Genomic DNA, 24,580 nt, shown 5'->3' with positions numbered 1-24,580 from the left:
AGGAGAGAGAACAGAGGAGAGAGAACAGAGGAGAGAGAGAACAGAGGAGAGAGAACAGATGAGAGAGACAGAGGAGAGAGACAGAGGAGAGAGAACAGAGGAGAGAGAACAGAGGAGAGAGGACAGAGGAGAGAGAGAACAGAGGAGAGAGAGAACAGAGGAGAGAGACAGAGGAGAGAGAGAACAGAGGAGAGAGAGAACTGAGGAGAGAGACAGAGGAGAGAGAGAACAGAGGAGAGAGAGAACAGAGGAGAGAGAGAACAGAGGAGAGAGAACAGAGGAGAGAGACAGAGGAGAGAGAGAACAGAGGAGAGAGAGACAGACTAGACACAGTAAATGATGAATTGTAGAAACAGAGAATAAAGAAGTTCAGTAAATTATAAGATCTAACAAAGTGTAAAGATGCAGAAGCTTAACAAAGAAAATGATTCAACTCAACTCAGCTTCATTTATTGAACATTTCAAAGAACTCAGTGGGCCAAAGGCCTGTACAGTGACAGGAGCAGAGCAGGAGGACCTGAGCCTCCCATCCCTCCATCCCTCCATCCCTCCATACATCCATACATCCATCCTTCCATCCTTCCATACATCCATCATACATCCTTCCATCCATCATCCCTCCATCCATCCATCCTTCCATACATCCATCCCTCCATCCACCCATCCCTACATCCACGAATCCCTCCATCCTCCCATCCCTCCATCTATCAACCATCCATCCATCATCCCTCCATCATCATCCATCTATCAAATCATCCCTCCATCATCATCCATCCATCAAATCATCCCTCCATCCATCTGAAGCTGGGAGTTTGTTCCACATGAGTCAGTAAAGTAAAAATGGAACTCTAGAGACTGGAGGATCCTCCAACCAGCAGAACTCTGAGAACCGAGTGTTCTGGTGGGATTATATGAGACTAACAGCTCAAGAAGAGCTCAATAAGAACATCTGCATTCAAAGAGAAATGTTGTATTTTATGTTGTTTTTCACTGAAAGCCGATGAAGAGAAGCTGCTATAGAAGAAATGTTACCGCTCCTGTTAGTTCGCATCGTGTTTTGAATAAGCTGGAGAATTTAAAGAGTCGGTGGGAAAGAGTTTATTGAATCCAGTCTTGCATGGATCCAGTCCAGATGTTCCTGATCGTAGTGATTCTGTGGACATGAGAGCAGCTGAAACTCACTCAGAGGAGGATGAGTGACTAAATCTCTTCCCCTCATCTCAACATGTGAGAAGGTGTTCCTTCACCTGATGCACACTTTTCATTGGCCGTTTGATTTTCCTTCCCTCGTCCCAGGTGGTGATTAACTACTCCATTGTGAAGGGCCTGAAATACAACCAGGCCACACCGACCTTCCACCAGTGGCGCGACGCCCGGCAGGTCTATGGGCTGAACTTTGCCAGTAAGGAGGAGGCCACCACCTTCTCCAACGCCATGCTGTTCGCCCTCAACGTGCTCAGCTCGCCTGACAGCGGAGGTGAGCGCGTCAAACTGTTGTGTTAGAGCTGGGCTCTTTGTCTGAGTGACATTTTCCACTCAGTTTGTAAACTGTTTTCTCTAAATGAACACTCTCCAGCTTAATGTTCTTATAAACAAGATGAACAGACACTATGAGTTATATATAGGCAGCTATTCAGAACTCCTATGTTCAGTAACACAGTGTAGACCTCTATGGCCCCTGTAGTGTAGCTACGCTGAGATCTGCCGCCCCCTGCTGGTTCAGATCATGTACTGCAGCATTGCAGAGCGAAGACACCAAACAATAAAGTGGCTCAGTGGTGATGGTTTGGGTTTGGTTTAGTCTCCGGTGCTAAACTATTTCAGGACGTTTCAGGTTAGAGGAAATCAGAAGTGTGGAGGGTTATCAGCTTGTTCTGCCTCTGTTTGTTGTTTTTTCTACTAAAAGGTAAAAGAAGTAAAACACGCAGAGTGTGCTTGTGTTTAATTTAGCACATTTCATCAACTATATCGATATTAAAAGATGTTTTCACTGACACATAGCAGAAGCTAAACTGAAGCTAAACTCGCTCTAAGTCTTCTCACTGTTGGTGTAAATAGGTGTAAATAACTTTTGGCATCTCAGGTTACAAGCTACTTTTAATCCGTATGTGTGTGTGAGTGCGTGTGCTCATCAGATACTGAAAGTGAATATGTGAGTGTTTTAACTGCGGTGTCATCCCATCCCACCCTTGTGACCCTCCTGTTGGTGGCTAAAATATCCTTGTGGAGCCTTCGTGTCGTGACCCTCGCAGGGCGGCTCTCCTTTCTTTATCATGGGCCTCGTCATGAACGCCGTCTCCCTCCACGGGAAATGCTTCCTCGCTCATTTAACCACGTCCTGCAAGCTATTCCTTGTTGGAATAAGTGGAAGAGACACTCCGGTGTCATAAAGTGTTGACAGGCTGCAGAGGATTAGGGAAGTTCCCACCATGCGGACTCCAAACGTTTCACCTGGTGTGCTCAGGCGGGTTTCTTCTGCTATTATCGTCCTCAGTAAGTGAGCTTCTGCACCACAAATATTCATTTCACGGCAACAGACCGCCCGGCAGATGGAGGGACGGTGAACATTTCTTCGCACTTCAGGAGTAACAGTTTGAATCTGGGGTGGAAAGTAGCGGATTCTTTATTTTGAAAATATCACCTCTGCTACGTTTCCCAGCACCTCTGACCACAATATATTGTTTTTGTTGTGATATGAACAGGCACAATGTGCAAGTGGAAAAAGACTAGAATAAAGTCTGTTTCCATGCACGGTGTATTCAAGCTCTGCACATTCAAAATGACAGTATTAGTTCATAGAAACTTAAAGGTTGGATTGAGCGCTGAAATTATTTAATTCCTGGAGGCCAGAAGCACGAGAACTCCAGAGAAAACAACCAAATGCAAAACTTCTGAAACGCACAAGTAATGGAACATAGAAGGAGTTCAGTTAAAATCTCAAAGCATAAAGACATAAACAACCTGCTTAAATGTTTGTATTCATGGAAAATAATGTTAATGTTGTAATACTGAGGAATATTTCATGTTTTCACAGTCGTTGTTTTCTTTCTGTTAATATCAAACTGAAGTTATTATCAATTAAGACAAACCTTAAAACCTTTTAATTTAAAGGTTTTCAGTGTAGAAATAACAGAACAATAAAAAAAAAATCATATCATGAATTTGGAGTTGCATCTGAAGATAAAACTGATTTTTTCTTCTTTTTTTACCAAAAATGCTCATTTATATTTTATACATGTCTGTTTCCCTCATTTCTGCGGTTCACAGTTACTCTGTATTCCATATAAACGTCTCAAAGATGAATCGTAACGAGGACGTGCAGTTAGAGAATACGTGTTGAATACATGTTAGACAACTTGGATTTGTCTTTATTTCTGCTTCGCTATTTATTCACTCTTCCAAATTTATCTCGTCACCTTGTAGTGGAATATCTTCTCAGATTTGTTATTTTGGCTTAAATTTTTAATAGGTTTTTATCATTTTATCCACAGTCCAGCTTTACAGTCTATATTTATAGTTGTTAGGTAAGGATTTATTTAAAAATGTGCATCAGTGAGTGAGTTGCATACGGTGTCTCTAAGATTACATGGAGTTATATTAGTAACAGGCTTCGGGGCCTTGAGGCAGATGGAGACCTGAAGCTGTCGGCTCAAATTGAAATGTTCCTCGAGTCTGGAGCCGAAGAAACACGACTGATTATCTGATGCTACTTTCTGATCCGCTCCATGGAAAAAGAAAGTTTTCAATGTCGCCTGATCTGCACAGTTTAAATGTGTGTGCATGTAAAGAAAACGGAGACGACAAGAAGGAATAAATGGTTTTCTGTGGCCAGATGAAGACATGGAGACACGGAGACACAGAGACACGTCTCGTCTCCTGAGCTCCAGTCAAAAGCCTGCAAGCCTGATCAGGCCCGTCGTCCCTGAGCGTCCTGCTCTTTATTGACCTTCACCATGGCAACGGCCCGAGACGTATAGCATGAGTCAGACACACACACACAGACTTGCGCGCTGGGTGATAAGTGTCTCCGTCACATATAGCTCATTAATATCTGTAGAAAGGAAAACAGAGTGTTAATGTCGTGTTAATTGGGTTGTGCCGAGTCCCTGAAGTCTCACAGAAAACACTTTGTGAAGCTGTTTGCAGAGCCCAGCATGCTGTTTGTGTTTTCGTTCATAAATGTAAGCATCTGCAATGGATACACACGCTCCGTATTAACGCCTGTTATGGTGTGAGAATTCAAATGTGCAGATTTTCTGTATTTCGTTCTAAAGACTCCCATTATTCTACGTTCCTCTCATTTTTCAGAGAGTGGCTGTTTCTGTGCTTTTAAAAAGACTGAAGGTTTTATTCTATGTTTTCTCATTACCTGATCGTAAAATGCTTCTTCACTGACGTCATGGTGGCATTAATGACAACACAAACCTGCTGAACGTCCGTCTCATTTAATGCTGTGATGCTTTGTGCTTTCAGGTTTCTCTGGTTTTCAGTCACTGAAGGTATTTATAAGTAAAATAGATTGACTGAAGTCTCACAGAGTTGAATACTGGAGAAAGTCCTATTAGGATTTTTAATAAAAAATCGGTTTTAGTGGAGATTCTCAGTTTAGAAGAGGGGAGGAGACGCCCAGCCACGAGTCTTCCCCTCAGTTCTCCTTCACTCTGAAGTCACAGGATTCAGCCCAGTATCATTCTGAGTAGGTCAAAGAGTGCCATGATAACCTTTAGATCGAAGTTTTTCTTTGTTGTGGTACAGAGTATTACTTTTGAAAAACATCTACGATTTACGCAGAATACATGTGATGAAAAAGTCTCGATTTTCACAAAAACAAACAATTACTACCGAAAATGACTCCAATCTTAACAACTCAACAATTTTAACGAATCCTTCAGGTGTCTCATATTGCTGTTGCATTATGGGTGTTTTCAGAAGCTCCCTCTGACAACGTGGCTTTGAGGCGAGTTTGGATTGGAATCACAGCGTCCGGCTGGCCGATTTCGTTATTATGAAAATGAAATGAAACTCACATCTGACAGACGTGTGAACGGCCGTGCAGGAATAAAGAAGTAAGCAATGTTTCTCACTGTAAAACTCGAAAATAATGTTTCACTAAATGATAATTGGCAACATTAAACCAGTTTTATTTCTCTTTTTTTTTTAACACAGAGAAGCTGTTTATTCAGGTTTCTGTTGAGTAGTTTAATAACTGCAGATAATAAAGAGTTTAACCAAGGAGACCAGTCCAAGCTGACCGTGGAAAATAAAGAAGTCATATAGAATCAGTTACACGAGGATAAAAATAGCTTAGCCAATGAGTCAATTTGACTTTTTACTGTATCTGAAAACACCATCACTTCTCAATGAGGCGGCACAAACCAAAACAAGACACATAACCAACTTTTCTAATGTATATAGTTGATTTAAAGAGTAATTTGTACCTACAATCATTACAGACTTTCGACAGACACAAAAACAACTAAATGAAAAAGAAGTGGGGATGTAAAGAGGAAAACAATCAGCTGCACTATAATTAAAAAACAAAACTCCTCAAACATGTCGTCGTGCTCTAATATGAAATCAAATGGATCTCTGCTGACATGGAGTTTTAAAAACGTAATCCCACATGACACTTTAATGGTTTCATCCTTTCACATGCAAACACTGATTTGCACAAAACTCACTCAAGTTTGTAAACTTCTTTGTGCTCAAATTGGTAAAATGCTTTTGTTGAACAGAGGAATCGACTGCGGCTGCTGCGGAATCAGCAGTATTCTACATTCATCTTCCATCTTAAAGAGAGAACTCGGCCGCAGTTCCACCTAAAACTTCTCTGGACCTGATTCGTTCAGCTACGAATGAAGATTGTTTCAAAACAGTTGAAGGTTTTGAAGCGGTGGTGTGAGGATAGTTCCAGACCGCGCTGTGCTGCTCTGCCGCATGTTGACTGCCCCTATGGCCCCGCCCCCTACCCCCATGGCCCCCATGGCCCCCATCCTCCAGACACCGCCAACGGAAATATCACCCATGGATGAGCTTCACCCATGGGCGAGGTCATGGTGGGTGCTGCAGTCTAATGACTGGTATTCTGCTGATATGTGATCAGAGCTGTTGACATTAATAGCTGCTGCCGAACGCGGCTGAGACTCGGTCACATGCAGGCTGCAGTCGATCAGCCGGCTCAGCGCCCAGCGGCGGACGGCGGGGCAGATGTGGATCGTCCAGAGGTCGATACAGCAGTCGTTAACATGCAGTGTGTGCTCAAGTGACTTCATTAAACACCACAGATCGCTCGCCTGCATCATGTCCTGATTTAATTCCCATTCACACGATATTCCCAGGATTTCTTTTCCTCCTGCTGCGGTTCAGCAGTGAAATTCCTGCGGCCAACAACATGTTGAGTGAATCACACCCTGTAAGGCTGCAGGACCTCGAGGGTCCTCACATGATGCTGCTGCCGTTCCTCCACCTACTACTGGTACTCGTTTATAGAAGATTGCTGTAATTTGTGGGACTTGAATGTTACACGTTGAACACATCTGGATTGTGTTGCTCTGCTCGTTTCTGCCTCTGCGCTGCAGCGATGAAGATGATTGCAGACTGAAATGATTGTGAGATGTAACGCTTCACCTTATTCTTTTGTCGTACAAGCCAGTGTCTTTCTGCTTTGTCTTTCAGGTCCGGTGGTTCAACGCCAAAATGGGCCGTCGTCAGACGAGAATGAGGCTCAGAGGAGGTACTTAAAAAATACAAATGAAAAAAACGACTAAAATATGCAAATATCGATCTGTGGTTTAAATCATTTAGATAATGTCGTCGGAACAGCGGTGTCAGCATGATGCTCATGTACAGGAACAGTGGATTGATTTATTAAATAGGATTCAAGTTTATCCACGTCGTGACAATTAGAGCAAATTCGTCTCTGGGGATTTTTTTACATTGAAATAGAAGAGAGAACAAACATAATAAATATCTAATACTCCAGAGTAGAGTGAATTATCAAACATACTAGAATTGAGTCAACACAGTCGCTCTTCTAATAAGTCAGATACATTTAATGGTGGTACAGTGGTAAATGTCGTCAAGAGTCCAATGTAGGATTTGTCCAAATCAGAGTGTTGAAATGAGGTTGATTTTAAGGGATTTAGTTGTTTTCAACAGGATTTATTATAACATGAATGGCACATAAGGGAGTTTATTTACACTTTAAATATCCCCTCAACACACTCTGACTTAGAGTTCCATTTTCCAGTATAACAATGAGCTCCTGTACCAGCCAGTAATGTAATAAAATAGTGAAAGATGTTTTTACAGCCATGATTGACAGAGCATGTTGCAGAGTACATGAAATATATGACGAATTCACTGTCATTATTCTCCGTGAACAAACTGCACAAAACCTTCAAAAACAGCTTTTATTTCCAAGAAAGACAGTCTTGTTTGTGTATTATTACATTATTAGCTGTAGCTATTACTTTTTGAAAGGATTTTATAAAATCGCTACTCCGTCCTTTGATAATTGTAAAATGTTATTACGATAATGGATCAAATATATCATCACAATATTGGAAAATTATTACCTTTAAAATGGCCAAAATTATTAGATCATTGGCTGTTATTACTATATGGGTTGTTATAGTGGCCAATGAAGGGTTAATCCGTTAGATCCATCGTGTTAGTGCCATGCATTGGTGACAGGGAAAGAAGCTTAGCGCAGTAAACAATCTCTTAAAGTCTCTAAACCTAAAGTGGCACAGCTAGAAAATGGTCCAGGGTGACGTGCGTGGTTTTACCTTACAGTATTAATCTTCTTTATCTCACTAGATGATCAAATACATTGAAACAAGAGGTTTCTCAGCATTAGATTAAGCTAAAGTTTTACATTACTTCATTTGTAACTTCCACTCTGTGCAGGATTCAGTCTAATGAAAACACCAGTTTTAGCGCTCCGCTCTGTTGACGCGGTCTCATCAGTGAGCGGCCACATTCAACACGTTACACACGAGGCTGGATTGTTTTGATCAGACTCTGTAAAAGTGTCGCTTTAAAGAGCCGTGACGTCCTTGCACTTGATAGGATGATGGAGCAACATCAGATGCAGGCGCACAAGGAGAGGGAGCGACGGACATCAGGATCAGGTGAGGTCTGAACAAACACACCCACGCCCAGCTATACACACACACACACACACACTCACACACACACACACGCACCCACACACACACACACACACACACACACACACACACACACACACACACACACACAAACACAAGCTGCTCTGGAAACCAAGCTGCACATGATCGGGGACACACGCAAACCTTTTGACCAAGACGGTCTCACCCACCCCTCCATATGTCAATAAACAGTCTTGTTTGCTTGTGCTTTGTCTTTTCTTTAATGGGTAAGGGACTACACACACTTTGCTTTCCCAAAGCAAACGGGTTGATTCCATCATTAACCGATAACCAGTGATTGCGTCTCTTGTTACAGCAGTTCCTCTGAGGTAAACAGGTTTTCCCAGTGTGCTTTGTCTTAGTGTTTCCCGCCTTAGTCCCAATCACATCTCCCCAGTCTGTATGCCCGTATGCTTTTTTATCCATGCACACATATCAATGTTCAAGTCTGCCCTTTAAGTACACACACAGACTTAAACATCCTCCTTTGTCCCCGGTGTCGCTGGCGACCTCGGTGTCCCCCCGCCCCTGCAACATGCTCTACTGCCATCTCTTTCTTCCAGCTACTGTTGGGGGGGAATGCCATATGCTTTCTGATCATGGCTCAGTCATGTTGCATTCTGCTGCTTGTTCTTTTTTATGATATTTTGATTCTTTCTTATTTGCTACTGGCTTCCGTTTTTTGGACTGCTCCTGATTTTCTCATCTTTACTTGCTTTGTTGCTCAGTTGGTTGCTTTTCATTCTCACGTTTTTCTCTTTTCTGTTTTCCTTTGTTTGTTGCCCTCCTTCGTCCTCCTCTTCGTCTGCATCTCCTCTTCCTCTCCCTCCCTCCCTCCCTCTCTCTCTCTCTCTCTCTCTCTCTCTCCTCTCTCTGTCTCTCTCTCTTTGCCCGTCACAGTCGTTTCCACTCTGCAATATAAAGTCTCGACCCCTCCCACCCAACCAGACACTCCTCCAGAGTACAGACAGTACAGAGCTAGCACACTGCCCCCTTCCTACGTCCGTGTGGCCTCCTCCTCTCCTCCCTCCTCCGCCTCCATCTCTCCCGCTCAGGAGAAAGAGGCGGGGGCTGCTAGGGACAAGGCCCAGCTCTCCTCCCAGCTCTCCACCTCGCTGGCCTCGGCTTTTTCCCCGGTCGGGGCGGGAGTGACCACCCAGGGCCGACAGGTCCGTCAGATCCCCCTGTCTCCCCCCACCGCAGCCCGCCACCTGCTCCTCCAGCAGCAGCAAGACATCATGCTCCCTCCCAAACACGGCACCTGGTCTGCCTCGCACTTGCAGCAGATGTACGCCCAGCTGCCCCCCTCCTCCTCCCCCCCAGTCATGATGGCCATGCCTGTGAAGCAGGTCATGCCCCCGCAGCCGGTCCTCCCGATGGCTCACCCCCTCCCGCCCCTTAGCAGTCGGATGAAGCCCCCGCCCCTCGATCCGAGCGCCGTGACGGGCCCCCCCCAGTACGCCCAGCACCAGCACCAGCCCCACCCTCACTCCAATGGCCAGCCAGACGACTCCTATTCTCCTCACTCCCAGCACCTGCCACTCACGCCTCAGTACTGCGAGGCCGTCCCGCTGCCTCCTCTGATAGGCCAGACAGCCCCGGGCCCCGGCCCCGGCCACCCGCCCCAGTACCCCTCCACCTTCCACCCTCAGCAGCATCAGCAGCAACACCACCACCACCACCACCACCACCTCCACCAACAACAACAACAGCAGCAGCAGCAGCCGCAGCAGCAGGTGTACCACCAGCAGGCCCAGCCCCACACCACCACTTCCACCTCCTCCTCTTCCTCCTCGCCCCCCTCTTACACTGCCATGTCTGACGGGGGCTCGCCCAAGAAGACCCCCTCCCCTGTCCCCCAGCCGGCCCCCATGGCCAGCAGCAGTAAGTATGAGGAGGAGAGAGGAGGAGGAAGTCTCTCACATGTGTACATGTGTGTGACTGTGTATGTTCACCATGGCTCGTCTGTGCATATATGAAAGTAATGTGTGTAAAACACACACGCGTGCACATACACACACACACACGCACAGAGTGAATAAACACTGTCAGCCCACAATCCACCCACATCAGACGTATCCTGACACACCGTTTACACCTATAACATCAAAGTCCTCACTAAAAGTAGAGTCTGTTTTCATCAAAACTAATACAATAAATAAGAAATCAGTCCATGCAAAGTGCTAAAAACCTTTTCCCCTGTGAGCTCATGTCAAGTTTCAAGTTACTGAAAACACTGTAAAGTATCTCACTTCTTCTGTGGATTTAGTTCTGTCACTTGCATATATCCCTGGTCTGACGTGGATCAGCACTCTATGGGAGTCACACAATCTGCTGCAGGACTCCACCATCAACTTCAACCGTTTTTTACGTCTCAGGCCGGAATCTGGATCTCAGTGTGGAAGATCGATTTAGGGGCTCAAAGGCTTAGGAGTGTGCAACACAACACACCAAAAACATTCAAAACTGTGAAAACTCGCTGAACTGAACCAGAGTAGACGAAATTGTAGTGAATAGAGTTAGTATAGTTCAAAATTGGCACTTATTTCATTCAGAAAAATAGATTACTACCTAACGAGAAAAAGTATGTCCAGTGTTTATGTTTAGAGAACATTAATCTGCCATCCAGAGAAGATAAGCTTTTGTCCTCTTAGCTGTAAAAATGAAATGAAAAAAGAAGAAAAGGTCCTGAAAACCAAAAGTAAATCTGCCCTGACAGATACACGGGAGTTATTCTTTTACTGGTGTCAAAATAAACATGAAAGTTTGAGTTCATTAGTGAAAACCTGATAAAAAAAAAAAAAAAGTCCTAATAAAATAAAAACATCCTGCGTTCATTACAACTAAATTACCTGCAAGAAGAACTTAAGACATTAAACTAAAACCACTGGTTTTGTGAAGCTGCTGGATATTTGTCTTATAACCCACAAAACCCTCAACATGAAAACTGTTGTGTAAATAAACATAGTGCAACACACTGGACAGGATCTGGTTTAATTTTAGACTCAGACTCTTTCCATCCTCTTCCGGGGGGTAAAACATGCGCGTGGCCCCATGCAGCACATTAACCTGCTGTATGTCTGCCCCCCCCTCCCCCCACCCCCAGGCCCCCCTGTCTCTGCAGGTCACCCCGCCATGCTCTCTGTAGCGCCTCCTCCCGCTGCAGTTCCTGCCCCGATGGCCGGTCCTCCGGCCCCCCCGCCCCCGCCGGGGCCACCACCCCCAATGGCCGTGCCCCCGCCGATGCCCCCTCCCCTGCCTGCCGGCGGGGGGCCCCCCGGGGGGCCGCCCGGGGTCCAGCACCAACCCTCAGGACTGGCGGCAGCTCTGGCTGGAGCCAAACTACGTAAAGTTCATCGGGTGAGAACCCTCAGTGAACCTCCCGAGGTGGAGATCAGTCTGGTTGTTTACCGAGTAAAGCTGCCAGGTGGTGTGGAGGAGGTCCATGGGGTCCTGGGGGGTCCTGACCCCCTCCCCAGTCAGAAAGTGAAACCCATTATATAATGTGTTCTTCAGGATGAGAGCAGTCCGCCGGCATCTGGAGGTAAAAGTGACTCCAACCGGTCTAGTGGAGGCAGTGGCGGTGGCGGGGAGGGACTCATGCAGGAGATGAATGCCTTACTAGCTCGCAGGTAAATCCAACACACGCCCATCAACCAGTGAATCACACAGGGAAACACACAAAACCTGTTCCAGCGCTTTAACTCTGAGTGATTCACTGTGGAAAAATCACTAGAGAAAGCTGACAATAAAACCAGCTTTCATTCCTCCTTTTTTATTTAGACGGAAAGCTTCTGAGAAACCTGACGAGGTGAGCGTGTCACACTTCACAGCAACCTTCAGAGCAACACGTCAATATTTTTAGCAATCACATGAATTTATCTCAGTGTTGAGAGCTTGATTATAAATAAACTCCACTCACATGTGTGAACTTTAACTCACTCTGGTCTGGAGATGTTTATCTTCAGTGAGCTTTAATACAAAAGTGGTTATAGTTGGTTGCTCATTTTTGTTTTTACAATAAATTGGAATTTAATCTTCATTACGATGATTCTCTGTCCTGCAGGATGACTCGAGTGGTCGGGGGCAGAACTCAACAGGTACTTTCACCACGACGTTACCTGCTGAACTGATTCAGAGTTCACTTTAGAAATAAATGGAAATAATTACAAACAAAACCAGGAATAAATCATTCATATTCACATATTATTCATCAATAAGGGGTCATTGTTTGGATCAGTTCACTCAATTATATAAAGCCTCTCTAACCTGTCTGGCCACCATGTGCCACCACGTGCGCCCCCTGATGGTTATTTGGTTTAAGTGACATTAAAGGGCTCATATTATTCAGCTTTTCAACCCCTTCACATGGGTCTCGTTGGTCAAAAAACTTTGTATTCAAAATTTATTGCCCCAAATTAAGCTTTTTCTTGATTTTCCTCCATTTAAATCTTGGATCATGGGCGCTGCATTCAGAATCTGCTGTGTCTGTGTGAGCTGGACTGGCTCCGCCCACACATGCCCATCTTGGGAATAGGAGGAAGTACTTCCTCTCGTGGTGCCATGTGCCAGTGAATTTTACATACTATGACCCCGTCAATCTTTATGTAAAGCTGTAATTCAATCAGGAAGCAGATTTATTGTCTCCTTGATTTAACGTTGATATTTCTGTAGCTTTTCCCTGTGATAAACTAAATTCATTATTAAATGCAGTGAAGAAGCAGACAGTGAAGGACAAAGCAAACGTCTGATCACTATAACTTTAGCATTAAAGAGCCTTCATTTCATTACATTTAGCATCATGAAGCTAATAAGTTATCATTTTGTTCAACTCTGTCCTTTGTTTTCCTTCAGATGCTGTGAAGAAGCCGTGGGAACGATCCAACTCTGCGGAAAAGTCTTCGCTGGTGTCCAGGTCTGCACACGTGAAGCGGAGGAGGAGATAAGCAGATGCTATCGGGGATCTATTCATAAATATTTTTGCACTGTAGAAACCAGCAGCAGCAGTGAAAGGTTGATCAGAAGGGAGAAACGTCTGACTGTTGATGTTTGTTTTCAGAGTGAGACCCATCGGCAGCACCAGTGAATCAGACACAGAGTTTGACAGGATGAAACAGGTTTTACTTCCACAGTTTTGCGTCACACTGATAATTCTGTCAGTTTTACACGCAGTTTAAATTTTTTTCCCTTTTTGTTGCGTTGCAGGAAATTTTGGATGAAGTTGTGCGCGAGTTGCATAAGGTGAAAGATGAAATCATTAATGGTAAGCGATGCCGCGCCTCATTATTAATCTTTTCCCATACATTTTTACAACAGCTTCAGTTTGAAGTTTCTCTTCTCTTCCAGCCATCAGACAAGAAATCGGCAGAATCGGTACGTCCTAATGTCACGTGAGGGTGGAGATGGAGGCGGAGGAGAGCGACTGGAGGAGCTGGAGGAGGATGGACATGCAGATGCACAGACACAAGGACCGGGGAATGTTCTCTCAACGTTTCTGTGACCTCGCGATGCCACGGTGCAAGTTGCAGAGATGTTGTGCCAACATTTAAGTCTGCTGGACAGCAAAAAAAAAAAAAAAAAAAAAAGATAAAGGAAAGGAAGGGGGAGGGACAGAGAGGACAGAGTCGGCGAGAAGGATGAGCAGAAGAAGGATGAAGGAACGGAGAGACTTTCTGATGGAGACGGGAGGAAGTGAGCGATGGACGGCGGCATTGTGGTCCTCTCTGTGCACCTCGACTCACTCAGCCCCGCGTCGCGACTCTTTGTTGTCTGTTCAGTCCGGGTCTTGAGAAGAAAATATTTTTGTTTTCTATGTTTTTACTGTTTTATTATTTAAAAACTGTGGTGATAATGACGATGCTGTTGATGACAATGAGTATTTTATTGATATTATAGAAGGAAAAAGGAATCTTGCACACCATTTATGTCAGCCTTTTATATTTTGGACGATTTGTGTTCCGTTCATAACTGTGTGACGATAACAAGCACAATGTGGGCGAGTGGTGCCGCAGACCCACCGGCCCTCAACTGGCTTATTGAAGAAAGCTTCTTACGGCCTTGCTCATACTGGTGTTGTGCGTCTAACATTTTCTCTCCTAACATAGCAAAAGAAAACAAAAAAAAAAAACTATTATCAATTACTGCTTTCCTCAGTATTCAAGATATACAACGAATGCAAAATGAGCAATTTCATCTAATAGTGAATGATTTTAACACTGAAACAACTCCAGTACGACCGAGGTTTCTCTCTGCCCATCCAGATGTGTGGGAGCATTGAATCGTGGGGATCGTTCACTAAACAGGCCCAGAACTGTAAATGTGCCACCTGGTTTTACCTAGATATAAAACAATGTAGTCTGATCTAGTAGTCACCCTCTGCTTTGTGAACCTCCCGAGTATGCATGAAACCCTCCGTCTCTGTGAAAATGACTTTTTTTTTTTCATTTGGTTTGGGGGGGGGGTAAAAAAAAAAAAAGTTAAATATATATATATATATATATATATAAACGGTGGTACATTTATTATAGTGGTTTGTTTCTATGAAGGTTCCCCTCTCTTTATATGAGATGTTGATAATGGTAGCAGTGTGAAGGGAAAAAAGAAAAGAAAAAAGGGAGGCGCTCTGGCAATATGCAAATAGAAGAGAAAGTGCAGGAAGTGAACGGTAGGCCGACGTGATGGTAGCTTAATGTGTGTTTTCAGGAAGGATCCGGATGATTATCAGTTGTTGCATTCTATCCACTCTGTCCGCTCTCAACTACGTTCTGATTTAAAAGCTGGAAGTAAATTTGTTCAAAAAAAAAAAAAAAAAAAAAACACGTGTCAACCATCCACGCCATGTCCTCTGCTTCTCTCTGTGTGTGTGTGTGTGTGTGTGTGTGTGTGCTGACTCACCATCTCTTCCGTTCAGTGGTTTATGCTGCAAATGGTATGTTTTTACTCATGTTCCAGTGAAACAACGAACACAATCAGCCAACCTTCATATCTTTAATAGCGGTTTCTTTTTAGAAAGACTTTCTTTATATAATCATTTCAATAGAAACATTATAAACAAGATCATGTAAATACACAAAGCTGCAAAACACAGAAAAAAAACTGGATGAGCACAGGAGCTGTGCAAAAAAAACACACATTTTCATTCACCGATTCTTTAAGGGGGATAATTCACTCATTACTGATGCTGCCGTAATTTCAGAAGTTTGGTGTTGAAGATTTGTTAAACGAGATTATATGTGGGATTAAAGGTTTCTGTCTGGTAATTCAGCTGAAACAATGTTCAAGCTGCAGTCTGTAAAACCAAGCTGCATCAGCAACTAAAGACACACTAAAACCATCCAGACTGTTTAAACCTCTTCAAGCTTTCCAAGAGCGACTTTCTGCCTCAATTATTTTGTCCACTCCCTGTAGATGTAATCAAACCGTTTCCAGCACAAACTGCAAACTGGCAGAACGAGGCTTCACCGAAGAAAAGGCTCCTCCTACTGAACGGTAAGTTTCAATGCTTCTTTTCCACCTCAGCACTGTTCTGCATCTTGGATGTGAAACTGTTTCGGTGGTAGAGACCATCGTGAGAATGTGTTTGACCATGAACCATATTTTAAAATGTGGGTTCATTCTACCACGTGTACGTGTCAACGGGTGAGGAAATGCTGCCGTTTCATGATCATGTCATCTCTCAAAATTACCTCGCGGCACAAAGAAATATCAACATGACAAGCAACGGGCCGTGTCCGGGTGTAATTTATACCGTAGGACATTCGTGTGTTGAATGGTGCGTACGGGAACGCGAGTACAAAACAGATCAGCTGAAAACGTCAAACAACTTCACAATGCAAAAACATTCAAGCTGGAGTACATAAGGACATGTCATTGTGGTCAACAGATGTTCAACAACTGAAACTCACATTCCTTTGATGAGAAACGGCATCAGACACAGAGCCGTCTATCCCTGTTTGCTCAGCTTGTACTGCCGCTTGATTCTGGCGTACGGCCCGATGCTGTCGTCAAACACAAAGTCCCATAACACCCGGGACCAGGAGGAGTGCTGGGGCAGCGAGTCGTAGTACTCTGCCGCGATCTGCTTCACCTGCCAACCAGAAATCAGTCAAAAGGTGAGGAACTAGAAGGACGGAAACAGGAACCTCAAACTCTACAGCAGACCTTCAAGTGAAATATGCATCACTTCCTGACATGATGAAAGATGAGAACAATAAAAGATAATGGTGAATGTAAAAGCAACACAATCAACCGCTCTCATAACTATAAAAATCTGTTATACATCACTAGTTTATGAGCTGCAAATCCTTGTTTTAAAATGGTTATAAAACATTTGCAGGCAATTCTATTTGGTGGGAAGTCTGGGGGAACAAAAAGGCGTATTTTGGACATAAAAGTTACAGAAGGAATGTATTCTATACATGTCTTTTAAAAAGGGTGCATTTTTGTCCTTAAATAAATTTGTTTTTAAAGTAATTTCATACTCAGTAACTAACGTCACTATTTGGTGTGTTGATTAGCAGAGCCAACACCTGCAATCCTGGGAAAATAAATCTTGATTAAATATGAAAGGCTGATACAGAATTTGTAGTTTCTAATGAGTCATGGACATCTGAATAGTTATTAGAATCATTATAAGAAGAAAAAAAAGAAACATGAAAAGAACCACATTGCATTACATTTCACTGTACTTTGCAGCAGAAGGTTTCATTACAATTGGCTTTATATTGAGATTGTAGTAATTTTTGGTGGTAATCGTTTGGTTTTTGTAAAAATATGGACATTTTCATCACATATACTCTGTGCCACAAGCGGAACCGAGTTCAGGGTGTGTTCACATTTCCCCCAAACAAAACGGACTTTCCCAGAAAGTCCCGAATAAAATCTCTGGTCCACATCAAACACGGGAATGTGAACGCCCCTTTGACACCACTGGAGTAGAGACTCAAAGGTAGAGCAACTCATCACACCATCTCATGGTTTATAGTGGTATTGCAATACATGATGGCCTGGGGTTGAATGTTTGACACCCCTGCTTCAAACGTCTATAAAGAGATCCAGTTTGTATTTTTAGCTGGAAATTACTGCATACGTTTGGTGCCGTAAAATTGGAGATTGTAGTTTCCTTAGATGGTGAGTTCAAACGATTATGTACATCCACAGATGGAACTTTACCGAGCTGCAATTTATGTGTCACACCATAATGCTAAGGTTTCCATGGAAACAGTACAAGAGTCCATAAACCAGCAGCTTTTAACATTTAGCTTTTAGATTGTGGCAAAATCATACTTTTCAAAAGTTTTGCTCTGCGCCACAAGATCAAACACTATAACGTTTAAACTGAAAGGTTATTATGATTCTATTTTATCGGTCCGGTCCACTCAAGATGAAATTGGGCTGAATGTGGCCCATGAACTAAAATACATTTCTGTGACAATACTAACAGCCAGGTGTTTCAGGATAAAACTGTTTTCATATTTATAGCAAGAGGCTAAAAAGAAAGTGTTACTGGTCAAAAACAGACTTTTATGCATCTTTTTATTAGTCAGAGGTCTTATTGAACCTCCTAATGCTCTCTTCATACGTGAGAGACGGGTTAAACAGTTACTAGGGCTGCCCATTCACTCCAGAAGTATTTGCTGTTGATAGAAAAAAAGAGAAAGGAATGACGTGTGATGTTTGCAGGTCTCGGTTTGTTTTTCAGATCGACAGGTGTGACCCGTCTTATCTGCGCACACCTGGAGGTGATGCAAGTGGAACTGTGCTCATTCTCTACCACTCAACTAATAATCTGCGAGGAACAAGTGACTCAGGTCCACAGTTCACCCGTTGACACTGCCGTCATGATTTCATCCAGGTCTCACCTGAGGTAGTTTGCTGCCAGGTATGCTGGGGAAGTCGTGGTGCTCCATGTGATAGCCGACGTTGAAGGTGATCATATTCAGCGGTCCGTAGTAAGAATACGTCTCGTGTCCTTTCAGGAACATGTAATGCTCGGCTATGAAATGTCCAGAGATTGGATGGAGACCCATGCACAGAATAGATCCTGCAATGAGGTAGACGATGGGCTTCAGACCCCAAAAGTAGTAGATGATCAGGTCGACTGTGATCTGAACGAGCGCGTTCTGGATCTCCAGCTGACACACCGGTTTGGGATTCAACACCAACGGTCGCAGGGCGTAGAACAACGGCTGGAGGAAGAGCCACAGCACCTTCCTGGCCGGGGTGCAGAAGAACCAGCCCTCAAAGTCCGTGGGGATGTCGACGTCCAGCTGGTCGACTCCCAGATACCGATGGTGGTCGATGTGGTACTTCTTGAAGGAGGCGGAGTACGGCAGTCCAATGGGCAGGTTGGCCCACATGGCAAACCAGCGGTTCCACTTCGCCAGCTTGTTGCCAAAAGCAACGTTATGAGAGATGTCGTGGATAGCCAGAGTCAGAGAGTGGTTGATGCAGCCGCCAAAAGCGTAGGACCAGAAGAAGATCCACTTCCAGGACAGGTCGTGGACGAGATAGCAAGCCAGGAGCTGGGTCAGGACCATGCCAGACACGACCCACTTCAGCTGGGGGTCTGGACCCATCAGGGACTTGATCTCTGGGTATTTGGCTGAGGACACACGGAAGGAAAAACAGGAACTTCAAAGATCAAAGTGAGACATTTAGAAAAGATCTAGGAAATGGGAGTGGAGACACGGAGAACTGTAAAGACAAAAACGGACAAGATGACAGAAAATTATAATCGTTGAATACTTTTGTTGGACGCAAAGTAGTTTGTTTATCATGACCAGATAGATAAATGTGTTTAACAGGGCTGATGTACTGTTATTCTGTAGTCACAGTGACACAACACGGATCAGCAACCGAGCAGCGGTGAGGTACAACAGCCTCCACCTGGGAGGAAAAAGCTGATTTAATTGGCAGAGGTGTTGTTTTGCTGAGGGAGAAGAAACTCAGGGTTGAACTGAATATTCACCGCCTGAAAACCCTTTGGTTGATAAGACTTTTACAATGTAATCGAGTCATGATGTCAGCCACGCTGCGATCTGTCAGACGGGTTAAACGCTGACGGCGACACACAAAGAATGCTGGTGCCAAGTGAGCCAAACCACCCACAACAATTACTGTACTACACATGTTTCCCTCTGCCGAGGGGGGAAAAGAGGCAGCTGGCTGGAATCGTAATGCATGTAGGCATTAATCAGGATTGGAATACACTGTGTTACATGTAAATCTTTCTGGGATTCAGTGATAGAATTTTGGGTGAAACATGAGCTTGAAGCAAACTATTCATTAGTATTCATTTTATTATTTTGACAGAGTTAAATGTATCTACACGAATGGTGCATCAATGAAGCGCGAATTTAAATTCTTGTAGATTGGAACATTTAACCTCGTTATTGCTGTATATTTTAGGCAAAAAAGACCCATTTTTAATGTCTTGAAAATAATCCCAAGTAGATTCTGAAAAAGCTTCATTGATATGTAAACGTCCCCATAAAGAGAAAAGAACACTTTGTACAAGGTTTACTCTAATATTTTACAGGCATACAAAGCCGGGCGTCTGCCACACCGGCGACTCTCTGATCATTCTAGCATAGAAATCACTGAGCTGCAGACAAAGACTCTTGCAGAACTGTTTTCAGGACACACATCAGCTGTGCTTTAATAGATAATCTTCACAGAGACAGTAGCTGAAGGGACACTGGTAAAAGTGTTCCTGGACCAAAAGCCTTGGTTTGACAGCAAGCTCTGCTGAAATCATGGAGGTCTATATAGAAGCCCAGCACAGCCTGCAGGGGGCATCAAAGAAGCCAAGCGTAGGTCAAAACTGCCCATAGCGGAACACTTTTCCACGAAAACCTCCAGAAAAATGTGTCGGGGGGAAAAAGACACTCACTGGCTCGAAGGAAACCGACAACACAAGACACTCTCAGGAATTCTGAACCACTTCTTGGCCCAATTCAACCAACGAATCACGGCGGCCCGTATCCAGCAGCGCTGACAGGAAGGGATGACCAGATCCAACATCTCAGATTTGCGAAATAAAAATTATTTTCAGCTACAAATTCAATAAATCTATTTTTTGCCCAGCCCGAGTATAAAGTCCTTTATTTATCACCGCCATCTTCAACCTCTTACTGCAACAGTCTGCCACAATGCCTAACGTCTGGTTCTTCTCACGCTGATCATGGCCAAGTGCTTTGAGAGACTCACTCTGGCACTAAATCTACCATACCTGCTGACCACGACAACTGCCCGTTTGCATACAGAGCAGATGATGCAGTCATAACAGCGCCGCTCAGCCCCGACACACCCGGACAACAAAAACAGCTTGAGTTTAGACATTATCTCCGCTTTCCACACCGTCATCCCACACGGGTGCAGAAAGTCAGGATCCTCAGCGGGGCAGTTCGCTGTGCACATGGATACTGGACTTCCTCGTCAACAGACCGCAAACTGTCTGGATGTGGAAACACACCTCACGCACACCCATCCTGAACACACACACTGCAGGGCTGCATCCTCAGCCCAGTCTTCTACTCTATATTCACCCATGTACGCCACCCCCCCACACCCCAACACTATCGTCAAATTCACTGACAACACCACCATCACAGGACTGATTACAAATAACGAGATGTCCTACAGGGGTGTCAAACTCAGGTCCTGCATGTTTTCCATATATCTCTTCTTTAACGCGCCTGATTCTCATGATGATGTCATCGCTGAGTTCAAAAGAATACCTGATTACGAGCCACTCATGGAAATCAGCCGTGCTGTCCTGGGCCCTATCAGGTGTATTGTTCTGGGCCAGATTAGCTGATAAGTGATCCCATGAGCATTTGTCTCTAATTCTCCAACTCTACTGGTAAAAACTGATCCACGAAGCAAAGATGAGAAGCTGGACTTGGATGCAATTGAGTTTTAATCCTGAAAAAAGGCAAAACTCAGAGTCTCCGACCGGTCAAAGACTGGTTTGTACAGAGCTTGACCCCTTCTTTTATTCCCTTCTCTGGTCGTGCCTTTATTTTATTTTTTTGAAACACCCATCCTACACATGGATCTTATCGTGTCTTCAAAAGACTTGTAGGACTCCGGCCCTCACAGGTTCAGTGTGTGGTTGTTCACATTTGCGCTGATCTCACCTGAACCACACACGTCTCACCCCAGACAGGAAAGACCCAACAGAGAAGGTACTTCCCTCAGGAAGTTAAAACCCACGCATCTCCCTCACCACATGTGACTGGTTGGTTTTATCAAGAACATTCTCATCGACTGCTGTGCCGTGTGGTTCCCCAGCAGCACACAGGAGGACAGACATTTACACGAACAGACTTACCAGAACAAGCAGACTGAAGCACAGCTTCTACCTTTAACATCCATCATCCCCGGTACCCAACATTCTTCTGCCCTGACTGACAAAGTGTTAAATACAGACCCACACCTGAATGTGTATATACGTCTGTATATTATGGTCGTAAATGTGCTTACTACTGAGGAAGACTAGCGCTCTTAAACTGTGTTTCATTGTTTTAAAGCAATAACAATAAAGAACTTCAACTTTTGATACACTACTGAGTGTCCAACGATATTAAGTACATTTGCGTGATTGTGATTCATTTCATGCACACAGTGCAAAGCATCAATCAGGTGTCAGTGACGCAAAACAGAATTATGTTTGTCATCAAGACAAATGTGAAGCAGAAGTCAGTTTTTACATTACAGAAATGAATGCAGAAGTCACCACGTGTGATCATTTTCTCAATAAAAGAGTTAACATGATTGAGAGATTGACAGCACAGAAATCTAATCCCTGAAACAAAGAAAGCGAGACCATTTAGAGTTCACCACTTCATGCAAAGTGCTGCAGGAGCTTCACACATGACGCACACAATGGCGGGATGTCGCATGCAAATCTGCCGTGCTTCTCCGCTTCCAGCTTAGTTGCGTTATGTTTCCATGCAAATTGAGCTCACTGGGGGTAACCAAGAGATTAAAGATGCCGGGTCCTGGTTTCAGCCGCTTCTGTGCAGTTTATAGGTCACACATAAACTCATCAAATCCTCTTTATCCTGTAATCATTAGCCCAGAAGAATTCTACCCACATTGTAATTCAATCGCTCATCATCTCACTGTTATAGTACATATCATAAACAATCAATTTCATGCGGAGGACTAGTTTTTATTCAACTTGTTGCTCGATCTTTCTCCGTAAAGACATGATTATGAAGTAAATACATGTCGACAGGTGTGGCTGAGGCACCCTCAGGTAAATCAATAACCAGACATCATAAAAAAATCTGTTTAACCTGTGTGATGTGCTAAACCCACTCGAGACCAATTACTGCATTTCGCCTTCACTATGACAAGCCCTTTCCTCGACCTCATGGTCACATTAATAATTTGGATAAAGATTTCAGCAGAAATATGATTCAAGGTTTTGAGAATACAAATATAAACCAGACAACGGTCTGTGCTTCAGATGCTTTAAAAAAATGCTCCTGCTGTTATCTAGCAACTGTTCAAATCATAAAGTGCTTGACGTGCCAGGTAATATCAAGTTAATAGAAAAACCACCACTGATTTAACCCTTAAAGCCAGCCGTCAATCAACAGTTCAGATGAAGTGAAGGTCTGAAGCACAAACGCACTGATGTCCACAGCCTCTCCCCTCGGGGCAGAGTGGAGGATAATCAAAACAAAATGCTTTAATAATTTAGCACCCCGTGGTGTCAAACACCCCATCACCTTCTTCTTTCACACCACAGCCATCATCAAACATGCTGCACAGCCCGGATCAGATAAACATCAACAGGAATCCAACTTACCCAGATTCAACTCTGTTAAATCAGATTATCTGTCAGATAGCAGAATTCACAATACTATTTTGAGAAGCCTGAAATAGAAAACAAACAAAACACATGCGTTCTTGCATCAGTTCATTAACTTTTTGAAAAGGTTTTTTCCAGGGATGGTCTCATTCTGACACAAAGCCTCCGGCGCTGCATTGTGTCTGGTTTTGTTATGAGGTGTAATGGGGTCTTGTTACCAAGACAGCCCCGAGGCATTGTCACTGGCACCTGCTATCAAGACACTGTCATTGTCCCACAGGCAAGAAAAGATGACAGAGAGGCAGATTGGTTTACCTAAGGAGATCTTCTCCTGGCTCTGTCAAAGATTTCTCACTATTTGCCATACTCACAAAGACTCTGCCTATAAAAAAAGAAAACCACATTCTTCTCATATCTAAAGGTCTACAATTCCAGTAATATACTTTTAGGACTGACAGGGGAGACACGTGTCTCCGGGGTCACAAAAGGCTTAATATTCACCCTGAAAATCAACAAAACGATAGTCTGAGTCAACTGAGGGAGAAACCAATGTTTCTCACACACAACTTATTCCAATATAACCTCAAATCCAGCTTGCATTCTAATTTACCAGACTGGTTTGAGGTTTCCATTCAAATCTGCAGTGAACAGATTGTAAATGATGAAACTCGCATCAATGAGGAAGGCAGTCAATGAGTATTTGGTCATCTTCAGCCGCATGTCAGCCTCTCTCCCTGCATCCATTGTGGACGAGTTAAGCAACAGCTTGTAAACAGGTTTAACCGGCTGCTTGTTCACTCATAGAGTGAAAACCCTTCTCCTTCAGCCTTTTGATAAACTAACAAAGGGAAGGGAAAAAAAGAAAAAAAAAGAAAGACAAAGTGGTGTTTCACACAGACCTGCTGTGTCTGATTAAAGTTTTCTCACCCAGAATCTCTTTCCTCCTGGAGGTGTGCGGCTGGTCACTGTAGACCCATTCAAAGTCTCCCCTTCCACCTGCCTTCTTCCCCATGATTGCTGCTATGCGCCTGCCGCTGCTCTCTGGCTTTGTGTGTCACCAAACATGCACCGTATGGGCGCACGCCCACCTCAAGCCCCGCCCCCTGGCAGCTCACCGGCGCACCTGCAGAAATCCTCGCCCCCTTCCTGTGCGCGCGCCCTGATATTAACGACTTTGCCATTAGATTAAAAATAAAGAAAGAAATTTAAAGGTAACTTCAAGTCAAAGTTGGAAAAAGTACTGAACATTACAACTGAAGTCCATGTGTTTAGTTTAACTTAAATGAAAGTGAAAGTTGTTAACAAATACTGGGTAATTTTGTCAAAAACTACTTATAGTATAAGTTACTTTTTAATCGATTTGGAATGCTGCTTTCACTACCAGGCATTTGAGTTCATTCATCCAGGTCTGCAACCTCGTAAACATGTTCAAACTCTGATATGAATACCGTTCATATAGTTGTCTAGATGGTTTTGCTGAATATATAAAATAAAAACTGCATCAGGCTGTATTTATTGAAGTTTCAAAGTTTCATCTCTACAATTTAGAATAGGAAACAAATAATTAAATTCTTTGTTT

At 43.8% G+C, this 24,580-nt stretch overlaps 2 protein-coding genes across 4 annotated transcripts in view; one reads left to right on the top strand and one right to left on the bottom strand.

Moving 5' to 3' along the window:
* evla (Enah/Vasp-like a) overlaps nucleotides 1-14,842 on the top strand; it is a 39,331-nt gene extending 24,489 nt beyond the window's left edge. Inside the window, exons 3-14 of the mRNA XM_080480790.1 lie at nucleotides 1,297-1,477; nucleotides 6,676-6,733; nucleotides 8,074-8,135; nucleotides 9,075-10,058; nucleotides 11,281-11,534; nucleotides 11,691-11,806; nucleotides 11,958-11,985; nucleotides 12,241-12,274; nucleotides 13,029-13,089; nucleotides 13,234-13,291; nucleotides 13,380-13,437; nucleotides 13,521-14,842. Of these exons, the coding sequence (XP_080336916.1) occupies nucleotides 1,297-1,477; nucleotides 6,676-6,733; nucleotides 8,074-8,135; nucleotides 9,075-10,058; nucleotides 11,281-11,534; nucleotides 11,691-11,806; nucleotides 11,958-11,985; nucleotides 12,241-12,274; nucleotides 13,029-13,089; nucleotides 13,234-13,291; nucleotides 13,380-13,437; nucleotides 13,521-13,558 (1,932 nt within the window). The 3' untranslated portion in view covers nucleotides 13,559-14,842. The remainder of the gene's footprint in view (nucleotides 1-1,296; nucleotides 1,478-6,675; nucleotides 6,734-8,073; nucleotides 8,136-9,074; nucleotides 10,059-11,280; nucleotides 11,535-11,690; nucleotides 11,807-11,957; nucleotides 11,986-12,240; nucleotides 12,275-13,028; nucleotides 13,090-13,233; nucleotides 13,292-13,379; nucleotides 13,438-13,520) is intronic.
* A 305-nt stretch (nucleotides 14,843-15,147) lies between these two features.
* On the bottom strand, nucleotides 15,148-24,068 carry degs2 (delta(4)-desaturase, sphingolipid 2). Of its 3 annotated transcripts, none has more exons than XM_080479407.1 (4): nucleotides 23,929-24,054; nucleotides 22,999-23,066; nucleotides 18,035-18,777; nucleotides 15,148-16,260 (listed from the first exon to the last, which is right to left on the bottom strand). In XM_080479407.1, the coding sequence occupies exons 3-4, from the start codon at nucleotides 18,749-18,751 to the stop codon at nucleotides 16,117-16,119; spliced, it is 861 nt and encodes a 286-aa protein (XP_080335533.1). In that variant the 5' UTR covers nucleotides 18,752-18,777; nucleotides 22,999-23,066; nucleotides 23,929-24,054; the 3' UTR covers nucleotides 15,148-16,116. The 3 variants fall into 3 exon arrangements, with proteins under 3 accessions (XP_080335533.1, XP_080335532.1, XP_080335531.1); XM_080479406.1 differs by lacking the exon at nucleotides 22,999-23,066 and having other exon boundaries at nucleotides 15,148-15,248; nucleotides 16,079-16,260; nucleotides 23,929-24,051; XM_080479405.1 differs by lacking the exon at nucleotides 22,999-23,066 and having other exon boundaries at nucleotides 23,929-24,068.
* Nucleotides 24,069-24,580: the final 512 nt, after the last annotated feature.

This window comes from Lipophrys pholis (assembly GCF_963383615.2).
Source record: "Lipophrys pholis genome assembly, chromosome: 14".
In the NCBI taxonomy this organism is placed as follows: Eukaryota; Metazoa; Chordata; class Actinopteri; order Blenniiformes; family Blenniidae; genus Lipophrys; species Lipophrys pholis.
Note: the sequence above shows the minus strand (reverse complement) of the source record. Positions and strands in the feature narration are given on the sequence as shown.